A 24,250-nucleotide genomic window follows, 5' to 3' on the forward strand; every position below is an offset into this window, starting at 1 on the left:
TTAGTAAATTCTATAGCTTCTTTGAACCATCCTGTTTCTTGGGAGCTGCAGGCTGAATTGGTAATAGGTCCAAGGCTCACCCGAGACTAAATACTGTGGGAGTTTGGACATGAAACTTTGTGGAGTGTATCATTCTTGACCTTTTTAATATAAAAAGAAAGAAAAATTCCCTTATTTAAAACAAAACAAAACAAAAAACCCACAAAAAAAACACACTAAAAAAAAAACCCAACCAAAAAAAAACCCAAAAAAAAACAAAAAAAAAAAAAAAAAAAAAAACCCAAAACAGAACCAAAAAAAACCAACAACAAAAAAAACCCCCACAAAAAACTAAACCAAGCAAAACCAACAGACCTGTGGGGAATATTCTGGTAGTTGTTGAGAGAAGCTTGAAGTAAGACAGTTGCTTGTATCATTTGTTCTCCAGTCACATGTTATCTTCCGAATACTGCTGGAAGAGATACCTTCAGAGATATATGATAAAGTTAGGTGGAAACTTTCTTGGGAACACAGGTTTGCAGTGAGAACTGTCTCTTGGCTTCAAAGATCACTGAAACAACCATTAAGAGACTGTTAACATTTTCCCCTGCCATTTTAAGCTTTCTAAACATGTCTTCTTCTGAAATTTATGCATTTTGAAACCTTTTAAAGTCCTTTGACACCCTTCACTCAGGAAATACTTCCATTGTGGCAAGGAGTGAGAAAAGGTTGCAGAGTTCAGTAAAACTGCAATATCTCTCCCAAATAGCAGAAGAGGATTTACAGAACAGTATCCAATGTTTCATATAAAGTTGTGAAAAGTTTACTCAAATGTCTTCCATTAAAAGCAATGGGAAATTGTGCAAGTGCAATTTTATGCAAGTTTTGAAATCATTAAGAGTAGTATACAGCATCTTTTCTGACTCATTAGACCATAAAGGCTCTTAAGGATCTGATATGTGCTATAACTTTATGATGTAGACTTGAATACAGAGCAGGATTTGCTTGATGCTGTAGGATGCAAGTGTCTAGATCCTCAGCTGCTCTAAATTACAATACCTTCACTGACTTTGGTGGAGTTCCAACAATGTCGAGTAGCTAAAGTTCCTCTAGTTTAAAGTCTCTAAAAAGCCATTATGGTCTATTAATCATCTACATTTTTTGCAGTCCTTGAATATTGTTGTATTTACATAATTTGTATTTCATTTACATTATCTATTCACTTACCTAATACTTTTACACATCCCAAAGTACTTGACTTGATGAGTTGCTTAGAGTTGTGTATGTATGTAGCTGTGGGCTTGCTGTTCTAGTGGTCTCAGCACAGGCCTATCTGGCAGGAATTCAAATCCCTCCTCTGACATTTGCTCCTTCTGTGGCCTTGGGTTTAACTTCTTGATCTCTTTCTTCAATTTCCTGATGTATGAGATTATGGTCTTCCCAGGAGTGTTGTGATAACTGTATAGCACATTGGAGATAAATTTCTATGTTTATTTGTTGTTAAAGAGCATGGAACAAAGAACTGTGTTCTACAGTCCACATGCAAGTTAAGTAAAATAAAACTACCATAATTAGGGGTTCTATTTGCAAAACACAGAGTTTAAGTATGAGATTATATTTTAAGAATGGGTTGAAGACATGGAGACATGGAGAGGAGCTAAAGATTTTCTGTAAACTGAAGCTGTTTTGGAAGAACTTGAAAAGTAAAAGTATATATAAAACCTACCAGAGAGAAATTGGGGAAAGATAAGTCCAAAACAGAATGTGAACTCTGGATTGTATTGATTCATGATGAAAAGAATGGGTTGTCCGTGAAGTTCCACAAGTATTGAAATTTCCCCCTATTGTGCTGAGGGTTCTGTTGAAGCTATGATGGAATTTAATGTAAAAAAGTCTTACTGGAAAACAAGTAGCAAAATCTTATTTTACGGAGATGAAAGCATCAATACTGAAGCAGAGAAATTACAAGAGCAACACAAAATTATTAAATGAGGATAGTTCAGATTGGGTAGTGAAAGGAATGATGGACTAAAAAAGCTGTTGGTGATCTTAAGCTAAAACTGTAGCAGTTTTTGTATCCTGAATTTTATCCCTTTAATAGTGATATGAAAATCAGCAATAATGTCCAAAACCTGGCAACTGTGGTCAAGATGATAAGATGTAATTTGTATCATGTCCTTGTCTGGAAGAATAGATATTCTACAGATGTTCTGTTAAAGGAAATAAGCACATGAAGTTATGTGAGAAATTTCTAAATCAGGATAAATGTCACCGGTATTCCATTACATCATTGGCAGAAAGCTTTATTTTGTGGGAAAAAATGTCTAGTTAGACTTTTCTTTGATTTGTAGTCAGAAAATCCAACAACATTCTAAAAGGTCATTAACCTTTCAAGCATATGAATATTCAGATGTTACATATGCATGTTGGTAATGGCCAAGATTTACAGTGCAAGCAATACTTTCAGTAATTCTGATTACAATGTTTACTCCACCATAATTTATTGAAAATCAAGGAATATTTATGTAATTTTACCACTTTGTAAGGAATTTAAAGAAAACAAGAATCATTTCCTCATTGTGTCTTGGAAAAGGGATTTTTTGTGGAATCATGCTGAAGAGCTGCATTTGCTACTCTCAGGACATTGAACTGCTATGACAGTACATTTGCAGACCTTAACACATGAGGCAAATAAGAATGTAAAGAAGGGAAACTCCATCTAAACAGTTTCCAAATGACCTTTCACCCTTGAGCTAATGCTTGCCAGCAGAACATTGATTGACAGTGGTACGGCTTTGCTATAAAAAGGTCATTTTCCAATCATTGTGAATGGATAATGCCATGATCATGGGAGCCTGCAGTCTGAGAAGAAGATAACAGGATAAAAATGACAGAACTGTGATAAGAAGTAGGGTTTTGGGGTTTTTTTTCCAGTTTTCTTAATAACATTTACCAAAGAGTAAATGACATGATTAAATGAACCTTCTTACAGAAATGTGAAAAGACTCATTCACTTGACACATTTGTTGTAAATTATAGATCCCTCAAGAACAGAAAAGAAAGAGAGCAAATGTCCTACCCCTGGGTGTGATGGAACTGGCCATGTAACGGGGCTTTACCCCCATCACCGCAGTTTGTCAGGATGCCCACACAAAGATAGGGTCCCTCCAGAAAGTAAGTTCACATTCTTTCATGGAAACTGGGGATAAAACTACAAAAAAATTTCTAGCATGCTTTTTAAACCTTTTATTTAAAAAATTAATTTCATTTTTCAGTATGGTTTGTCTCAAGTTAGTCAACTGTTCTGTGTTATACTTTTTCCTTTATTCCATTGTTTCCATTCTTTACTAACTTTACACTAAAAGAACAACTTTTAAAGCTGTATTCTTTGATTTTGAGAATCCTAGGTTATTTTTTAATAGACATATTTAGTCAACAGAGAAAAAGGTTTCCAGAAGATGTGCACTGCTTTTGCTTCTGCGTGCTAATGTCATATCAAATGTCCTTATTGTCTTGTACAGGAATAATTATTCCTGAAAAACTTGCAACCCCTCTCCTGTGTTATTGTTGTGTCTGAAACATAATTTATATTAAACTAGTACATATTATAAAAAATAATAATTTGGCTGTTTACTTAGCTACAGAACTCAGGATTTTGAGCAAATGACACCTCTCAGTCACATGGGTGGAACTTCCTGCCATGTCAGTAAATTCTCTGCATAGGAAGTTCACTCATATGAGCTCGTGTACACCCACCTAAAGGCAGAGGGCTTCATTTCTGGAAGTCACCTCCTTGGCTGGTGAAATCAGCATAGTCCTGTTGAAGCTAATTACTCTGTGCTGGTTTTCATCAGGAAGTGTCTAGCTAAGATCCTATTTTCTTTCACACCAGTTTTAAAACGGAGCTATGGATTCAATTCCGTATGAACTTAAAATCCTCACTGTCCATTAGCACTTCTGGACTTAACCTCAATGAATTTGCAACAGCCTTAAGGGAATGTTATAAAAACGGTCAGAACTAAAATGGTCCCCAGTTTCCAAAGGAAAGTAGATTCAGATGGACAGGAAACCAGAAGAAGATTAGCACTGCAAAAGTGGCAGACATAACAAGTCTCCTCTTTCCTGGTACAGTGGCTTCTTCCAGAAGTAAAGTAATGAGGAAGTGCTTTAGGAAACTTTGCTGTAGTTTGGTTGGTCTCTGAATACAGTAGAAAAAATAAAGTAATTTCTCTGCTTTCCAAGACCCTGTAATTTTCTGAAATACAAATATTTATTCAGTTGCTCAAAGTTCTATCATTTTTTCAAATGGTAAATAAAAAGCTCTTTAGAAGACTTTGCAAATCAAAGAAGAATATAGCTTTAAACTGTTTGCATGCTCTTGTACCTACTAAAATGACAAAGGTGAGCTCATCTTTTTTTTTCCTGTGATGTTGGCCTTGTGAAGCATGTTTCAAGAACAGCTTTAAATATTAGGAATTTCAGAGTGAAGCTTTTGCATCTATACACATTTTATCACACTGATGATGGGGTGATGATGATGATGATGGTTATCTTTTAATGAGCATACATGGTTTAATTCTCAAGTCTCTGAACAGCTTTTATTCAGTTCTTAACTCAGTCAACGTATCTCCTGATTTTATTAGATTTTTTTTTTTTTTTGAGTGAGAACTAAATACAGGCTTCCAGACCACTTCTTGTGTGAGAAAATGAGAAACTTCACAAGGGCTGGATAACTTTTTTCCACTGAGTGATGTACTGCTATCCAGCTCTGAGACATGGATTCAGATATGCTTCATGTCATAAAAAACTCTTCAGTGCTCCCAAAAAGTTCTTGATAATTTGGCCCTTCATAGCATGAGCTTTATGATTTAGAGAGGTACTGCTCTGAGCAGCCTTGGAGTAAGTTTTCCATCCAGCTTGCAGTGGATGCAAATGTGGATGTAAATCAGTTTACTTGCTAAAGCTTGTACCACTTATTTCTTTTTTACTTTTTTTTTCTGCCATCTCTCAATTTTTAAGTACTTAATTTTGGTTCTTAGTATTTTGAAAAAAAAAATATCACATTTGTAGAGAACAAGAGTAAAAAAATAAAGGATCCATTCTGCTCACTATGTAGATCTGAACGATATATCTATGTGGAAGCGAGCAGAACTGGCCCCTAGCTCAATCGGCCTGCCTTATAGTTAGGGTTAAATTCTGTTCAGGGTTGTACTGAGCTGTGTTTCAAATAATTCAATGTTCTACCAGTATAGCTTGAGAGCAGATTCTCAGCTCATGAGTTTGATACTTTGTTTATAAAGCTATCTATTAAGAATACATACATTTCCTGAAGGAGTTTTTCCAGTCTGTAATTTTGTTTTGTATGGTTGCTAGCTCACCCTTTACTGTTGAGCTGATCTTTGCTCAGTGGTTTTGTATGAAGAAGATGTTGGGCGTCTTCTGCTTCACTGTTGCACCAGAGATGCATTTGTTTATAGGTTCTGTAACCTCCATAACTTTCACTGTTGCCCTGTGTTAATGAGCATAGGGTCACAATACTTAGTTTCCTCATCAGGCTTTATTGGCTATGTGTGTCACGTGTATTTGGAGGAATGCTGGTTGTTAATGAATCCTGCTTTGTTTTAAAATGATTTCATATATACTGGGATTTGATTTTTTTTTCTTGTTTTCATACTCTGCTGTTTTCTCTTACTCTCCTTGTCAAGTTCTTGCCATGCATGAAAATGTTCTTAAGTGTCCTACACCAGGCTGCACAGGCCGGGGCCACGTAAATAGCAACAGGAATTCCCACCGAAGGTAAGGATGCCGTCGCTGGACACCAATCTAGAGGGAACAGTGCCTCCGAACTGCAGCCCCTCTAGCAGTCCATTGGTGGGGGGGAGTGAGTGTGTGTCGTTGTTCTGTTCTGAGGATTGACAGATGGTGCTTCGTGTGCTTTCTCCATTTTAAAGAGTAACATTTATTCATGTATTTTCTGAGGAGAACGAGTGTGCGTTTGCTGTAGTATGGTTGGATTGATCCACAGAAGACATTTTAAGCATCCTTAGCTTTTTGAGTGGACTTTTTTTTTTTCTTTTTGTTTTGATATTTGCTGAACAGCAGTTGTACAAAACAAATGGTATGACTCCTCAAGGGTGTATTGCAGGGAGAAAGATTTTTTCAACATCAGGACTAGGAAAGAGTTCATGTTCTCACACTTCACTTTCTTCAGAGATTTTTTTCTAGTGAATGAAAAAACCTACTCAAATCCTAAATTATTGGGTTTTTTTAATACACGAGAAACAGTATTTTAAATACACAGCTGTTAGCTTTCTTACCTGACCATAGTCATAATCCCTAAGTACTTATTCATCTAAAACTGAATGAGAATCTTGGCTGTTTAAGAAACATTAAGAACATGTTTCATTACCCTTAAAAATGAAAAGGCAGAAATAATAGAAGTAAGTAGTCTATTAAAAAAAAAAAAAAAGATCAAGGAAAAAAGCAACTTTTCCATAGTTTCCTAAGATTAGTACTAGATTCTTAGAGAAGGGATACTATTGCAAGTTAAATTCTGTCAAACAAATTTTGAAAATGTTACTTTGGTGTTCTATATGTTATAGTTTTCCCACAGAACAATAACAAAATCTTGCCTCTTCCTTTACAATTTTAAAAATCCAGAAAATTTAAGAGGATAAGAGGGTAAAAGGAACTGTGCAATGTTCCTGTTATTAAATTCCTTTTTACTGTTAATTGTAGCATTAAGGCTTAAGGGAGTACAAGTGCGGGGCATTCAGTCTCACCTAGCCCCTCATATCAGCTGCATTTCCCCCAGAAGACTCTTGTGGGTACCAGCCTGCCTGCAGTAGGCTCTGGTACCCCTTCTCTGCAGCGACACTGCCAGTAGATGCAGCAGAAACCCCTGAGAAGGCTTTATGGGAATTACTGCTGCTTGAAGCAGCATTCACTTCTGGCTGAATTTCCACTAGAATATTTGAGGTGTCTGAGGAAGAGCATGTCAGTGGAGCGCAGCTGCCCCCTGGCATGGCTCCAGAGCTGCACAGAGCTCCCTCACCCTCTGCAGAACTAGGGCAGCGAGGGCGGGCAGGGGGAGCACTCTGCAGTATGTGCTTACCTCTTTCTGCAGCTTTTGGGGCATTTTTCTCTACTACACTTTTTTCTTTTTTTTTTTTCCACTTATTTCCTGTAAAGAAGGGAGCATCTGGGAATGCACTGATTTGCCTTTCATTTTAATTTCTATTCCTGTGGAGAGCACAGGGAGCTGTGATCACATAAGCTTGCAATAGACTAAGACAAGGAAAGGAACCCCTCCATTGTCAGGTCACAGGGTTTTACAGCTTCCCTAAGAGCACCATCTGCTGGTATCAGTATATTTATTTTTCTCAGTTCTAAATCTTCCATAAGAATCAGGCTTATTATTGCCACTTCAATAATAGTTCAGCTTTAGCAAATTTAATTGAATTTCCAGTGCAGAAATGCTTTGCATTTTACATCATCTACTACTAGAAAGCATACTTTGATGGCTGAAATTCATGAACAAACACTAACAGTTGACATGTAGATTTAGCAACCCAAGGCAAAATTTTGCACTCATTTATATGCCTAACAAAAAGATTGGAGTTAATGGAGCTGAATGAGGTGTGAAGCAGCACAAGATTTGGCCTATATGCTGTTGTCATTTAATTGTCTTCAGGAGCCATTTCATTGGCAACATTTGTAGATGTATAAAGGTCACAAGTCTGCTAGCAGAGCTGCACAGTAGATTCCAGTTTATATTCTCCTCTCCTACTGGTATGTTCCCTGGCTGACATCCATGAATAATCTACCCATATACTGTGAGAGAAGAAGAGCAGATGTAAGATTTACCATGCAACTTTGAAAGCAGAAGAAAAGAAGTCTATTCTAAAGAAAATAGACATGATCAAAACAGTTTTGGAAACCCTTTTCCTTCAGATTCTTCCTGATGCTGCTAAGGAGGAGAAGGAGTAATTGGATCAGTGCTATAATGTGAAACTATGCAGGACAAGACAATTAAATTTCCTTTCTGTAATTGCAGCCTCTCTGGATGTCCTATTGCTGCAGCAGAGAAACTGGCTAAAGCTCAAGAGAAGCATCAGAACTGTGATGTGTCAAAATCAAACCAGGCATCAGATCGGGTTTTAAGGTATTAGAAATCACTATAATACTTATTCTTATGCAGAATTCATCACACATTCACCTAATCTGAGAATTTATATTTATATACATTGTATATACATATATATCTCCTTTAAAGAAGAGTTAGAATTAGGGCTTCTGGATCCAATTCTCACAGTGTATTTTTCCCACTCAGTTTTCATGGGGGAGGGTTGGTAATTATTTTGGCAAATACATGTAAAGCTGAAAAGCTCATTTTTGTCTTAGGCATTGTTTGGTGTAAAGATGACTGCTGGAGTGCAAAGTCTAAGAACAGTGTGAAAAAAGTTGGTATCTTTTGGGAATAAACTAATATTTACCGGTAAGTCTTGGTTTTTTCAGCAGGCTTTTACTAGTAAATATCAGTTTAAATTAAACCAGAAGCCCTATCTGCATTACCAAACTGGTAAACTTTTGGCAGGACACTTGGAAAAGTACCAGATATAGCTTAGGTTCCAAAATAACATCAGGCTTAGTTCTTTGTCTCTGTTCCCCCCATTCTCTGCCAGGAAGGACAGAGAGAAGAAAAAGACAAGAATTATCTAAATTTTCATATGGAAGGGACCTTTAACCAATTTTATGTTATTATACTCCTTTTCTTCATCCATGTAGGATTCTGCATTTATCTGAAGTTGCATCCAGCTTTGTGCTATTGTCTCCTCTTTTGAGATATGTGGGTGGAAAAAAATCTTACTTCTAAGGAGCTGAAGTGTGAAGGATGCATGTAAAGCAATCAAACTTCTGCATGATTGTACCAGCCTTATGCTGATGATGCCCCAAAAGCTGCAGAATTTCTCCATGGATACTGCAATATCTGTGGGCTGGGATAGGTACATCCCTCCCAGCTGCCTCAAAGAGCATGGAGGAAGTGCTGCAGCTTTAGTTCCTAGAATTTCCTACTTATCCCATAGTTCTCAGTCTTTAGCTGTCTTTTAGATTTAAGAACCGATTGGGCTACTTAAAGTTTTCTACTGTATTATCAATGCCGTTCTTCAAATATTCTCTTAAAAGTTCATCTAATCTTGATGGTCTTTTCAAAAACCAGCATTTCCGTGGAGCTGGGAACACAGAATTATGGTTCACATCTACAGAAGATTTTTCATCATTGCTGTTGACTATGCTCTCCTTCTGCAGATTTGTTTTGATGGGCTTTATCTTAACTGCCCCTAATTCAGTTTGCACAGCTTGGCATGCAACATCCCACAGAGGTTTCTTAGAGAAGAGTTCTTCAAATCCCATTAGTAAAAAAAACTCCGCTCTTTGAGGGAATAAAACAGTTTCTCACTTGATGGAAAAAGACAGATGAAAATTGCAGTGGCTTTTACCACTGCTTATTACAGAGAAGCCACTGAAGTCAGTTGCCATAGAAGGCAACTGCTCAAAAGCAACATCCAGTTTGCTGGCAAACTCCCTAGGATTGTTCTGCAATCTTAACTTCACTTGTGAGCTGCCTCATGTTTCAGTTTCTATAGGCAACTCAGATAATTCTTTCATCTTGTCTCTTGCTTCCCTTTTACCTTTAAGTCATTGAAGTATTTAAGATGAACTTGGCAGCTATTTATAATATTTGTGTGCAGGCAATTGATGGGCATACGGAGATGTTTTAAGAGTAAATCCTGAATATTTGTCTTCATCCCAGTTTCCATCCCACCTGCATTTGAAAGTTCTTACTTAAAAAGAAATCAAATTCATAGGACTTTTATTCCACTGAAATTTTGGATTTGCACTAAATGTTCAGGATCAGAATTGCAGGTCTTTGGTTAAATATAGATTATCTTGAGACAGGATCAAACTATTATTCATATGAGCTCACTGTATAAATAAGCCCACTGTATTTTGTGAGGAAGAAGTGTCTAAAGGAATAAGCATATGTAAATCAAAGGGAATAGTATTAATAATATGATTTTTGGTAATATTTACATAAATATCCTCAATAAATGTTATTATAATAAATTCATTTGGAAAAACATTATATAATATTTAAAAACTAATTCTTATTATTGAGCACATTTCACTTTGTTAGTCAACATGATGATACTTCTGATCTCAACTGAGTTTATGTTCCTATGATTGTTCATTCCATTTCCTCTGGTTATAAATGCAGAAAAAAAAAAAAAGAAGAAAAAAGAAGAAAAATTTAAAAAATATATATGCTTCTTAATTCCAGCAGAAGCACTCAGGTGTGCTGTTCATCATCCTCACCTCCTGCTACATGCAGCAGGTAGACTTGCAGTGTTGTGTAGCAGTTGCTTCCTACGACCCAGTCATGTAACACTTTCTTCTATAGCAGGGTTTGCAGGATCTGGCCTTCGTTTGCCCGCTTTGAGCTGATGACTCCTGTGTCCACATGCAGAAGATGGTGTGACAGTGGAGTTCACTGCAGCATTCTTTCGCTGAGATTTCACAAGTTTCTCAAATGACTGAAAAATCCATCCATCAGGGCTTCTTCTGACTGTCCTCCCTCCATCCTAAATGAAAGACATATTTAATTGAAACAGTTTTATTTTGTATTCATTCTCAGGACCTTCCTTGACGTGTGCATCTGTGTGTCAGGAATTGCAGCTCCTGCCAGAATCTTGCATTTAAGGATGAGCAGGACCTGCAAGGCAGCAGCTCAGAGTTGACAGAGCTTCTGAGACTCTTCTCAAGATGAACATGGATTTGTATATTGAAAGATGAAACAGGAATAGTTACTTTTGAAAGCACAGAGAAAAACAGCATACAACTCTGTTGCAAGAAATATGGAGGAAATGCCATAAATTAGGTGGAGCTTCCCAATCTACTTTTTCTTCTTGATACTTAAAGAATTCATCCAAACTTCTTCTGTCAGTCTGCTTACCCCTCTTAGATTCACCTCCCAAAAGAAAAAAATATTTGCTTTGTGGTGCAATTACAAGGGGAAAGGGAAACCCTGAAGTATTTTAAAACAGAACTTTAAAATACTTTTAGCTGCAGGATACATTTAGTGGCATTAGAATTAATTTTGTCTAGGCTTTGTTCAAGGAAATAAATATTGTTTGTCTGCTGAAAATAACCAAACTAAGGAAATGCAATAATATATTGCTGTCTCTTGAGTTCAAGAAATAACTAAGATTTTCTAATCTGAACTATAAATTATGCACAAACATAGTGAACTGAACTGCATCTAACAAACTGTACATATCTTTAATTTCTAGGCCCATGTGCTTTGTTAAGCAATTGGAGATCCCTCAGTATGGCTACAGAAACAATGTCCCCACCACCACACCCCGCTCCAACTTGGCCAAGGAACTAGAGAAATACTCTAAGACTTCGTTTGAATATAACAGTTATGACAACCATGCCTATGGCAAGAGAGCCATAGCTCCCAAGGTGCAATCCAGGGATATATCCCCCAAAGGATATGATGGTAGGAGGTGCACACTCTTATACATGAGAGACAAGTTTGCAGTTAATCATGTTGTTGTATATGTAAACATCATACAAATAAGACATGTTTTCATGTTCATGCAGTATTATGAGGAATGCTATCATATGTAAGTTATTTTAAAGGCCTTTTAAAATAAATGTTTTTTATACGGTGCTTGCTTCAGGATTGTTGCACTGGCAAAAGACATCTCCAGCTTTTAAGCTCCTGGGATGTATTGAGATGGCAATAAAAGCTAAGTAACAGAGATAATCCTTATGTTACTGTCTGGGAGACCTGGCCTCAAGGGTCACATTAGGATTCTCGCCTCCATGCAGCAGTTCAGGTAACCCAGAAAGATAACATACTGGTTTTGTGGGGATGTGGAAGTAGAAAACCTGGGCCTCATTGCACTTCAGAAATCACTGCTACATACTTAAAGTGGCATTTTTGCTTATTTTGTCCTCACAAATACACTGGTTGAATTCTCTGGAAAACCTAACATTTTTTAAACGTTCAGGAGAAGCCTAATATTAGCTTCAGTTCAGGAGAAGACAATGGATGGAATCAGTCAGGCAAGAGGTTTCTTATTAGGGGAGAAAAATAAACTACAGGATAAAGAAGGATTGTAGCTTTTGAAGACATTGGGAATTTTTCAGAACAATACATTTATATATGCATATATATTCTATGTGTATATGTGTATATATATATATATAAAACTAAACCATACCCTTTTTTTTACTTCTTTTTGAGTGCTAGCAGCTTTTTTTTTTTTTGGTTAAAATACTTCATATACTTGATATACTACTCAGTGACTATAAGAAATTTCAGGCAGGTGTCAGTCTTTTTGTTTAAGAAAACAGAAAGAAACATACTATACAGAACAATTTATGCTATTGCCTGAACACAGACTGACATTTAAAAGTAGTGAAGTGAGCAAATAGAAAATTACAACGGCTCTTGCCTTCATATGTCTGATACTTTGGATATTTTCCTTTCTCATAGAATTAACAGACATATTCTTGCACTGTAGCAGAAAGGAAGAGGGTTGTGAAAGGAAACCTATTTTTAGTAAAAGACCTTTTTTTTCTCATACCTTCATCTTATTTATCTTTATCAGAATAAGGGCTTGAACAGCATTAAAAGTAAAGCACTAACTGTATCTGTGTTTAGGAAGATAATGAGTTTACATTAGTATAAGGTTAATTCATATTAAATATTGCATATATATTCTGTCTACTCTTGCAGAAAGGAAAGCATCACAATACTGCTGGGGTTCCTGTGAAAAAGCTTATTTTCAGATCAAATTACTGATGCATAAGCAACTGATACATATTTTTCTCATTTAGGGCCCCTTTTTCAATAAATAATGACAAACTTCACTTTTTCTCCCAAACCACCAGAATTTGAAAATACATGTAACATTAAGCGCAAGTTTACAGTGGCCTTAAATAATAAAAGGCTGTGTTGATGCAGGTCACTGTCTTTATGCACTCTCATCTTCCTTTGATACAAATAGGAATTTTTCTGGGCTATAGGACTGGGACTAGGTGGCTTCACTGCTCAGGAGTGTGAGCCAGAGGGGACTGAGGGACGCTGTGTACCTGTGATTCACGCTGGCAGAGCAAGCACAGGGGGCTCGTGCGTGCTGGGAGCAGCGGAAACCCGTTAACGCTGGAGCGGGCTGGCTGCCAACCAAGGCTGCTCCATGGCTTTGTTCCACACTCCTGGCTGTGCTGGACACAGTGCACACTACACCTGGTTCCAAGGGATGTGTGTGCTCTTTGGCCAGATGGACCTGCCAGCATGGTCTCAGAGGTGGGGCCTGATTTGAGTTCGTCTTTTCCCTGTTAGTGATTTTCATGAAACCTCTAGGATTCACATCTCTGAAATTTCAGAAGTACTCCAACAAATTTGGCTTAAATTGGCTCAGGAAAATCGGTTGAATTCTTAGAATGATGAAGTGAAATCCTGGGCACACTGAAATTATTAAAACATTTTGGCACTGCCTTTCAATGGAACAAGGATTTTGCTGACAGTTATTGTAAATAACTGAATATGAAAGAGATTTCAGGAAGAAACTCTTCACTTAAAAGAGCCACTTCAAAAAATGCCACAGTATTTTTAGATGGTTTTATATTTGTATATAAAAGAATTAATGATTACTACTAAAGACTTTATGGGGGTCCAGAGAGCACACCTATTATGTATGTCAGTAAAGCATGTTTATATAAAAGCAGATTCTGTTCTGAAAAGTCATCCTGAAAACCCAAAAGTACATCTAAGGTTTTGGGGGCAATGTGCAGTTAAACAGTGCTTTAGTTCTGACTATATAAGAGAAGTAGTCTTAAAGATAAGAAAAACCAATAGTTTCCCTTCTCAATTCTTTTTTAATTGTCAGCTACTATGGTATTTTCATCAGCAGTAAAAGGGATTATATCTTCAGTAAGTGTAGAGTTGGGAGTGACACAAACATAAATAGCACCTTTGAATTGTTTCCTTGATATTTTTTTACAGTATGGTTTACTAAAAAACAAACAGAATATGTATACTTTGGATCGTTGGATAGGGTGATCTAGTAATTCTTGAGAAATTTTTTATTTTTGGGCTTGTTTTTCCTTTGAAACCAGTTGCATAGTGTATTGGATGCTGGGCTTATGGTACACAGCAGTAAAGATAACAAAAGCTGGACACAGCAGGCAGTGGTGATGGCAACACTTTCGGTTGCTTAGGTGATTGCAGAAATTATTGTCATCCCACCAATAGGTCTGGATCATTCTATCAAAACACTGAAAAAGTTTTATGAGTGGGATTCATCTGACCATATTCAGAGTTTTGTAATGTTAGCACTGGCAGCTGAGTTTGGCACCCCTTTCAGATTCAAGAAGGGTAGTTGCTTCTCTGATTTAGTTCATCTTTTCCCGAAGTGCTTGTTTAAAACTGGTCAGGTGAATTATGGCCTGAAAGTTCCTATTTTCTTCCACTGCCTGTATAGGAAGCCTGTAATGACTAGCTCAGGTACCTGAAATTAGGTGAGATGAATCTTTTATTGTACAAGTCAGAAAAAGTGTTGAAACCATAATTAATTTACTAAACCATTCAGTATTTAGACCATATTGGGAATGAAGGTGCCTGGGCAGAACTGAATTCCAGACCAAATACCTTCCTTTTGTCTTTTTCATGTTTGGGATCTCTCCCACTCCCCCTTTGTTAATTAGTAAGAGAAGCCTTTAGACTTTGAGAGGTTCTTTGTAATCAGCCCCCGGGCATAATCTGGTGGAAGCCCAGTTTGGGTATGCAGCTGGTTAGACCTGTGTCTGTTTTTAATGGGGAAGATGTTCTTCACATTTGGTTTCACTCTGGATTACAAAGCATAGATGGACTGCACAGCTTCATAAACCTGGTGCCACAGGGGTGGGCATTGTATCAAGCAGAACTATCTGGTATTGAAACAATACATCTTTCCCTTCATTAGTGAGCATATTGATTTTATTAATTATAAATCGATGATCTTTGTTTCTCTGAAAAGCTAATGTGTAATGAACAGTCTGGGTTACGTGACTCATCTTCAAATGTACAGCTGCAGTAAGGTTAAGATAACCATGGCCATTTCTCTCCAAGTGAGTTTTGCTTAAATTATTGGTAATCTGAAAGCTAGTAATTGTGTAGCATGCTTATAGCAGTTTACATCTTCAAAGTGTTTTGCAAGTGAATCACAACACAACTAAATTTTAGAAGCAACTTTCTGTTTGTAGAGAAAATGAATACAAGAGATAATGTAGTTTGACCAAGGCCACAGAGGAGTCCGTATCAGAGCCTGCATGAGTTTCTGATGGTTAGTCCTATGTATAAAAGCTGCCTCTTTCCCTCCCTCTCTTTAGCACACATCCTCATATATATATATATATAAAATTTCACATGTAATATGTCTCTTATGTCTGTCTAAATGTGACCTACTATAACAAGACTAACATTTTTTGAAAATGACAAAAGTATTATTTGTTCCTATGATTTTTGAAAAATAGTTCTAATTTGGCAAGTTCAGTACTACAGAGTGCTTGCTGTGCTAACATAACACAGTAAAAACTGAATTATTCAATTACTTGCTTCCTTAAGTATCAGAAAATTCTTGCATGTCTTGGATACTGTAACAAAGTAACAATGGATAAATGCTGAATTTTTAATGACCGCCACTGACTACTATATTAATAATGAAACTCTTGAGGAACAGTTCACAAATTTATTATTAGTGGATAGCCTGCTAGTGTAGTGCTACTATGTGTTCAAAACAAAAAAAAAAAGTGATGAATGTTTAGCATTCACTTCACTTAAAAAAAAATCACACCCTGTGCATTATGTGGCTTTCCTGAGAAAACTCCATCTGTTATGATTTAAGTAAAACACTATTTCCTTTGCAGTAAAAATAATGCCATGATTTTTTTTTCAGTTCTTTAGAGAAAGGAAGATGACATAAGCTCTAGCAGAGACATTTTGCTTTCAGATTCTTCTTTTGAACCCTGTCTGCCTACCAAAGCAGCCCATGGTTCACAAATGGGCTGTGCTCATGGGAGCAGATTATTATATGTATGTCTGTTCAGACAAATACAAGTGAAGAGCCCGGCATTTAAATGGAGCCCATCACGGAAGAGCTCTGTCTAGGGCCTGACCTTTTTTGTATAGCTCTCTAATCAGCATGCTAGTTGGTTATTGTTACACTGTGCTATAAGGTATGATCTCTGCAGTATACATTTCCATCTTAAGGGGAAGTAGTTGCTGTAATATGCATGGATGTATCCTCTGACCTTGACTTTTATTTTTTTCTGAAAATACATAAACTTCTACATTTTGGAGACGAGCTCACACTTTCTTGCATTTTTATAAACACTCTTAAAACAGCTCATCTTGGAAGAGGGTTGGGGAAATAAGTGGGCTAATAGGGCTGCTTGCCCTTACTGCTGTAATAGCTTTGGCTGCAAGGAGCATTACTTAGAAGCAGCAGCAGTGCTGCCTTGTGTTTAGACAGGCTGGACGTGAGCACTGTCAGTGCTTTGGCTCTTGTGTGACCACCTGTGGCTCGTGTCAGTCAGAGCACAGCTGGGCATCACTGCCTGCAGTGGGAGCAGGGAGGGGTCTTTGGCCCTCACCAGTTTTATGAAGAGTTGTAGGTGCTCAGGTTGTTTGAAGCGGGAGGGGAGGATTTTTCACTTGTACCTGTTGTTGCCGTTTAAACAGCCATTGCTTCTGCCTTTGTGCAAGTCGTGGTAAAACTAACACGTGACAACCACCTTTTTTCTCCTGTTGTGCTCCTGTCTTTGGGATGGCCAGTGCCATATTTGCCTGTGGTGTAGGAGGAAATGAAGCTTTTAGGAAGCATGAGGTGTTTAAGGAAATATGGGTGGTGCTGTGGCCCAGAGACCAAGCTGATCAGCCTTGAAGTGGGTTTGATCTCCAGTAACTCTGGGGAGTTCTAGGCCTTAAACTAACAGTTCCTCAGGTATATAGGAAAAGGTCCCATAGTGTTACATTGCCTGTCATTAATAAAAATGAATGAGCTGAGCAGATTGTACCTTTTGTCTGACTATATATGTGGGGTAAAAGCAGTGTTTCTGTGTTTTTATTGTTTTATAAATCCAGCCTGTTTGTCAGAACAATTCATGATCATGTCATGCAGATTTTTGCAGGAGGTTATTTCATACAGTCTCACACATGTAGCATATAAAACTCACAGACAGAAATCAAGAAATAGAGCCATCATTCTTATTGCGGGCTTTTTTTTTTTGGCATTGGTTACTGTTCCTCATTATAAATTTCACCTCCAGCAGTTTGTTTTCCTCTTCACTTATGCAGAATGCTCCTTCTTTTGAGTCATCCTTGTCATATTTCTTCCCACAGCTAAACGCTACTGTAAGAATTCAAGTCCAACCAGCAGCACAACAAGCAGTTATGCCCCTAGCAGCAGCAGCAATATGAGTTGTGGTGGAGGCAGCAGTGCCAGCAGTACCTGCAGCAAGAGCAGCTTTGACTATACTCATGACATGGAGGCAGCACACATGGCTGCTACTGCTATTCTGAATCTCTCCACCCGCTGCAGGGAGATGCCTCAGAACCTCTCCACTAAGCCTCAGGATCTCTGTGCAAGGGTAAAAATTAGTAAATCTGTTTGTTGATGAGATTTCTCTTAACTGTACTTGCTCTGTGGCCCTGATTGAGAGAAAAGCTTTAGTACATCTTGCCTTTTTTTCCCCCCTCAAAATTAACATAATCTGGTGGCTCTGCTAAAGCAGGGAGGAAAAATACCAAAAAAAAGATACAAATTGCTCACAAGTATCACAGGAAATCATGATGGTTTTATAAACTAATGATACAGATACCATGTACTCCTTTTTTAAATTTGTCTCTTACTATGATTACCAAAGATGTTTGGATTGCTCAAGTGGTACTAATTTTACTACTGTTTGGTTTTTTTTGCAAACTGCAGTCTGGTTCATGCATGTGGCAAAAGGATTAAGATTTTAACTCTGCATTTTCATTTAAAAGTCACAAATGGGACCTAAGCTTGTAAGATTCAGTGCAGAGAAATCTGTGGTGCTGTATGTTATAATTTCTTGCCTGTCTGTGATACCAGAGTTCTTAAGTCAATGCATAATATCTTTGAAATGAACAAATCCTCCAATACAGGTGACTTAAAATGTGCATAATAGTCTTGCAGAGTGACTGCTGTTCTGTATGTTCATACAGCCTCAGTATATTATAAAATGGCCATACAGATACAAATAAACGCTTTTGTCATTAAGCTTTCTGTATTAAGAAAAAACAGTGCACTATTAACATTCGTTAAAGATTTAGGAGATTTCATTTTTCACTTTAAAGTTTTGGCCCTGATAGCTGATCAAAAATGAGTATTTAACATGCACAAGCAAACAGTACAGTGTTGCCTACAGGAGACCACTAGATGGCTGAGCAGACAGATGCAGTGCAGAGGAAACATTTTTATTCTGCTTGTAGAGAGATTTTGAGCTGGCAGACATGTTCTGTTCTTCTCCTATAGACAAAGATTTGCTTTCCCTTGCTGTGCAAACCGCCTCATGTTATTATCATTCATAACACACTAAACCTGTAGCAGTAAGTATTAGTAATATTCATGCTCTAAGCCAGATTGGACTTTGTTTTCAAACGCTGCTTTTTATATTAATTGATTTAATACTGTTCAAGAGTGAAATCTCCTTCTCTCATGCAAATAAATGCAGTTCTTCTCATTGTGATGGGAGAAGTTGGACTACAATGCTGAAAATCTGCTGTGTTTAAGCCAGAAAGGGCCTCTTTCCTAATGTGCCACTATATTGCAACTGAAGGAATGATTCTGAGGAGATAAATAAATACTTTCTAAATTACATTAGCCAGATAGCAGCAATTAAATAAAAGTTCTAACAAAAGGCAGTAATTCAGAAAGAGAGATTTGCATTTGCAGTGGTTTCCTGCAGCTCTGTTGTTACTCAAGAGGAAAGAAAGTCACCAGACATACAAGGAGTCAGTCAGATTCACATTCATTTTGAAACCAAATTTCTCATAGAACACTTCATTTTTTGAAAGATGAGGGATTCTCTATGGGCATTTTTATCTCATCTATCCTTAGTTTTTAAATTTTGTGTTCATTTTAAGATATCTTATTTCTCCTTATCTAATACAATAGTCAACACTTGTTTGTTTCTGCAGAAGAGCCCCATACATTCCATTTTTCACAGTACCAGTTGTCACAGAAATTGGAACAAATTATTATCAGAATAGATACATGAATTGTTAATACGTGTTCATCTGCAGGGAAGGAGCTGTGAAACTTAAATGCATTTCCTCATTGACAAATGGTTTCCAAAAGGACTTATTTTGGTACCCTACCTCCCTGCTTAATTTTCTGACATTTTCTATTCAAGCACTGACTGCTAATGTAAAAGAAAAAAAGAAACAAAGATTATTTGATGTTAGTGGTTTTTGTTTCTCTAATCACTCAGATACATGCCAAGACTGAAAACAAGAATTATGCAGATGTTACCTCACAGGTTACTTCACCTGTCAGAGAATAAATCAAGAACATAAAGACAATGGCAAGAAAATACCTTTAGAGCTTTCTCCTTTATATATCAAATATTGTACCGATGTGCTGGGTGGCAAGAGGGGTACTGAAGACTCTCCCCTTTCCCCCCAAACATCAAATTAGCCATTCAGGAAGAAATCTACTTTAACAGCATTAATGTTGTGTAACAGCATCATGCTATGTGTAGGAGGGGGCTCAATGCTTACAATCTATACAGGAATGGAAAAGCATTTTATCATTCTGCTAGGCAATCAGATTGAAGAAGAGGTAGCAGTTTGCCCGTGTGAAGCTGAATTAACAATATTTTTCTTATTTTGACAGAATCCTGATATGGAAGTCGATGAAAATGGGACGTTGGATCTGAGCATGAACAAGCAGAGGCAGCGAGATGGTTGCTGCACCATTTTGACCCCACTGGAGCCAATGTCCCCACAACGACAAGCCGTGATGAACAACCGGTGTTACCAGCTGAATGAGGGTGACTGCTGGGACTTGCCAGTGGACTACACTAAAATGAAGCCAAGTAGGATAGATGAAGATGATTCCAAAGAAATTAATGTATGTCTTTTTCATCTGTATAGTTCTTGTTGCAGTCTAATTTTGGTAATTCATTAATTTTCTGGAATTTGGAGGGAAATAGGAAGCAAAATTAGGTGGTTTTCTACAAAAAGGACTTTTTTGCTGGTTAATCTTTAGGAGTATACCATGCTGGCACACATCTGATCTGTGACTAAGTTCCATAAGACAACATTTGAACCATGAATGTGAATCATGTTTTCTAACAGCATCATCTTGTTAACAAATATTTTCTGCAGTAAAGATGTTTTGCTATATCCAGATTATGTTACTCTGTATAAGCAAGTTGACATAACCGTGCAATACTGGGATAATCAGCTCTGAAGACAAGATATTCTGCTGAATTTGAAAACCATAAATGATGTGCTATTTGAAAGCATGTATTACTTAGAAATCAATTTAAACAAAGCAGCAGAGTATAATGTAAGCTTTCAACTATTTCAACTAATCTTCTAGATTACTTATATGCTCTTGATAGCTCTCTGTAAGGGCCTGCATTAATGAAATACTTTTTCTCAAAAATACAAAGAAGGCATATAAGAAATCAGTGTTACTTTTCTACTTATAATACCAAGACAGCCGCAATACTCTTTAAACAGAAGTGGCAAATAAAGAAAATATGTCAGTGAATTTTTATTGCTTTTCAAAACAGAATAGACAGGACACTGAAGAGGTCTGCTGACAAAGTTCACTGATGCTGCTTTTTTCTGTCAGGTTTTAACCATTATCCATTCTGCAGCTTAAAATCCTGCACTCAATTCAATTTAGATGTTTGAGGACTTCTAGTTGGTTTATAGCTAAAAATTAGGCTAATCATTTGTGTTTAGCACATCTCTTACTAATTTTAATTAAACCATAAAACAGTTCTCAGTATCTTTGAAATACACAACGAAGAGGCATTTTCACTAGATAGACTGAATGCATTCTAGCTTTGGTGGTACAGTTTTGCTATTAATTTCACTGGAGTTGGCAGGAAATCTATCACTATCAAGGAAATGTGAGGTAAAGCAGCAATTTTTTTCAGAGTAAGAACTCCCTACTTCTGCAGTGTTGTTTATAGCACCATCTGCAGGAATCCCTGAATCCCTGCATTCAGGCACTGCATTCCTGAAATGGATAGGTTTGAATTTCTGAACATCACTAAAGTTAATTTCAAATTATATCGTTCCGTCTTGCCAGACAGATCCACTGAGATTCGTCCCAGCCTTAGATTCTGTGTGTAGATGTTAAGATTGCTTCTCTTTCATCTTTAAGGTGAAGCAATCTTCTATATCCTTAAAAATGCTATTTAAGATGGCTTTCTGATGCATAAGATACTGCATTTTTTGCCTTTCCTCTGTTGTGCAGTGACTTTAGGGAAAAGACCTGAGTCTTTAGAGAAAAATAATATGACAGAAAAAGCCAGATTTTTTCCTTTTTATTTTTCTAATTAAATAAATCATATATTTCACATATTGTGAAGTCTTCATCAAAATACTCAAATATTATACAAAAGTTTAGTATGTGAAAGTATATAAAATAATTTCATTAATTTTCTCTGTCAGAATAGGATAAGAAGGAGATACCATCTGATGACTCTGCATTATTTTTGTAAATGTGACCTTCTCTAGCTGAAATTAATATGTATATATTTGCCTGTAGCCCGAAGATTTGGATCCTTTCCAAGAGGCACTTGAAGAAAGAAGGTATCCTGGTGAAGTTACAATCCCAAGTCCTAAACCCAAATACCCTCAATGCAAAGAGAGCAAAAAGGATTTAATAACGTAAGCATAATGTGAGGTGAAATTATTTATCTCCTTTTAACTTTTTCTCTCTTTGTCTTTTTTTAAACCAACGAATACATATACGCCTTGCAGTATGAGCATGCAACATTTGCAGCATATAAATGTTTCAAACTGCCAGTTAAGTAAAGTGATAAGCTAACGTGTATTTGCTTGTTCTTAATGATGCTATATTGTATGGAGACGCCATTTTCATTTAAACCTGTTCATTTTGCAGCTTTTCGATTAGGATGCTTAAAACCCCTTGCAGTCATTGCAGCTAAACTGGAAACAATGAAACTTTTAAAAGTTTTTTTTTAAACATACTTACTATTTTGGCTGTTTTTGTTTTTGTTTGGTGGCAGATGTCCAACACCAGGGTGTGATGGGAGTGGTCATGTGACTGGTAATTACGCCTCACATAGAAGGTGTGACTTCATTTTTTTCATGGTGGATTCTGTCTTTTCAATTTATTGTTTTCAGCTTACCTCAACAATGCTGTCAAAGTAAAACGTTGAACTATGTGTTAACCCTTTGAGTAATATATGTGATCTTAAAAGCATGCTAATTTGTGTGTTGTATAAACGTCTTTTATTTTTAAATAGATTACTAAAATTTCCAAACTATTCTTTAAGCATTTAAGTAGTTAACCCAGGAATCTCCAATATTTTTGTTATCTTTTTCTAGTTCATAGAGAAACAAACAAACAAACAAGAACATTTACAGTATGTAATTTTGGAAGTAATATTGATAACTAAATATATTCAGAGGGTTAACTATATTACGGAATTCAATATTACAGCACTTGCCCCATCGCTTTTCTGCATTACAAACTTTTACTTTTTAATTTTTATGTTGTGTTTGTTTGCGAGTGTTCAGTTAATGAGAAGATTAACATACTTGTATGTCCTGCCATGTCTTACAGTTTATCTGGCTGTCCCTTGGCTGACAAAAGCATTCGGAGTATGCTGGCCACAAGCTCACAGGAACTCAAGTAAGACATAAAGAACAAATATTTTCTTTATAAATATTTATTTGACCGCAAATTGTATAAAGTTTTATCAGAAATTAGAAATGCTGTCTGGGGAGCTGCTGCAGAAGGAGTTGATCCTGCTTGAAACATGTATTGAAGTCTCTAGAAATTCCATACAGCAGGGGGGTTCTGTACATAAGTCTGTTGACCTAGTATGTCCTTTTGTGTGTCCATTAGGTGACAGGGATGGACAAAAGACAGAACTTCTGGAATTTCATCTTAATGTTTGAATTCCTTTTCAATTTTTTTCTGAACTTTGAATTTGCTAGCTAGAACAGAAAATTCCCATACAATTAGACTGATGAAACACTTTTGATTACACAAGCAGTAAAGCATTGCAGTTTCTCAAACACAGTTGGAAGGAGAACAATGTGGTTTTCCCAAACGCTTGCATAATTTCTCCAGGTTCGTGTCATTGTTACCAGCCGAATGCATTTTCTCATGTGACTGTGTTTTTTAATGTTTACTTAGTTGTCCCCTGCTTAAAATGGGTTCTTCACCATTCCTTTCAGTTCTTTGGAGTAGCAATTTTGAGCTATGAACGTTAGAGAATCATGACACTTAGCTTTGCTCTGTCTTCCTGCACATATGCTCTACTGCAACTCTCTGTGTGGAAGAACTATAGTATTTATTAGTGCTATGACAGGGCAGTGCTTCTGAGCTGGTAATTCGGTTAAGATGGAAAAATTTCCACAAGAAATGAGGAAAATTCAGTAGGGAAAGTATGAACGGATATCACATGCTGCCATACTGCTTGGCAGTATTCTGTTTTTACAATATGTTTCTTGAATTCAGTATATACGCTGATTAAAAAAAACCCAAACAACTCTTGATGTAAACCATGGGAAAAATAAGAAAGCAAGCATGAGAAAACTGCTGGAGTAAAACTGCTCTCTAGTTTTACTTAATTTAGTTGCTAGAGGTAAACAATACATGCAAAATTTACAGCTGATTACCCACAAAGTGAAAAATAATGTTTTGAAACTATTAGTTTAGATCATGCTGATATATGCTGCTAGAAGAATATGTGATATGCAAAAGGGGATGTAAATGAGATTAGGGAAGACATTTAAGTATAAGCAGAAAAAGACATGCACATCTCAGACAAACTCAGATTTGGACCTGGATTTTGGGTTGGGATGGGTCAAATGGTAGAAGTTTGAGGAAATGTGAATGCATAAGCAAAACACAGTCAGGACTCTTGAGGCAGCATGAATATTTTAAGCAAACACTTTATAAGGCTTCTACTC

General features: G+C 36.8%; 1 protein-coding gene across 4 annotated transcripts in view; it reads left to right on the top strand.

Annotated features, from left to right (window-relative positions):
- MYT1L (myelin transcription factor 1 like) overlaps positions 1–24,250 on the top strand; it is a 128,377-nt gene that overhangs the window by 49,740 nt on the left and 54,387 nt on the right. For all 4 annotated transcript variants that reach the window (XM_041477889.1, XM_041477890.1, XM_041477887.1 and 1 more), the window contains exons 6-14: positions 3,019–3,153; positions 5,685–5,775; positions 8,036–8,143; positions 11,331–11,542; positions 13,671–13,673; positions 17,435–17,682; positions 19,953–20,189; positions 21,849–21,970; positions 22,893–22,961. In XM_041477889.1, the coding sequence (XP_041333823.1) occupies positions 3,019–3,153; positions 5,685–5,775; positions 8,036–8,143; positions 11,331–11,542; positions 13,671–13,673; positions 17,435–17,682; positions 19,953–20,189; positions 21,849–21,970; positions 22,893–22,961 (1,225 nt within the window). The remainder of the gene's footprint in view (positions 1–3,018; positions 3,154–5,684; positions 5,776–8,035; positions 8,144–11,330; positions 11,543–13,670; positions 13,674–17,434; positions 17,683–19,952; positions 20,190–21,848; positions 21,971–22,892; positions 22,962–24,250) is intronic.

Source organism: Pyrgilauda ruficollis, unplaced genomic scaffold (genome assembly GCF_017590135.1).
Source record: "Pyrgilauda ruficollis isolate IOZ18807 unplaced genomic scaffold, ASM1759013v1 scaffold42, whole genome shotgun sequence".
NCBI lineage: Eukaryota > Metazoa > Chordata > Aves > Passeriformes > Passeridae > Pyrgilauda > Pyrgilauda ruficollis.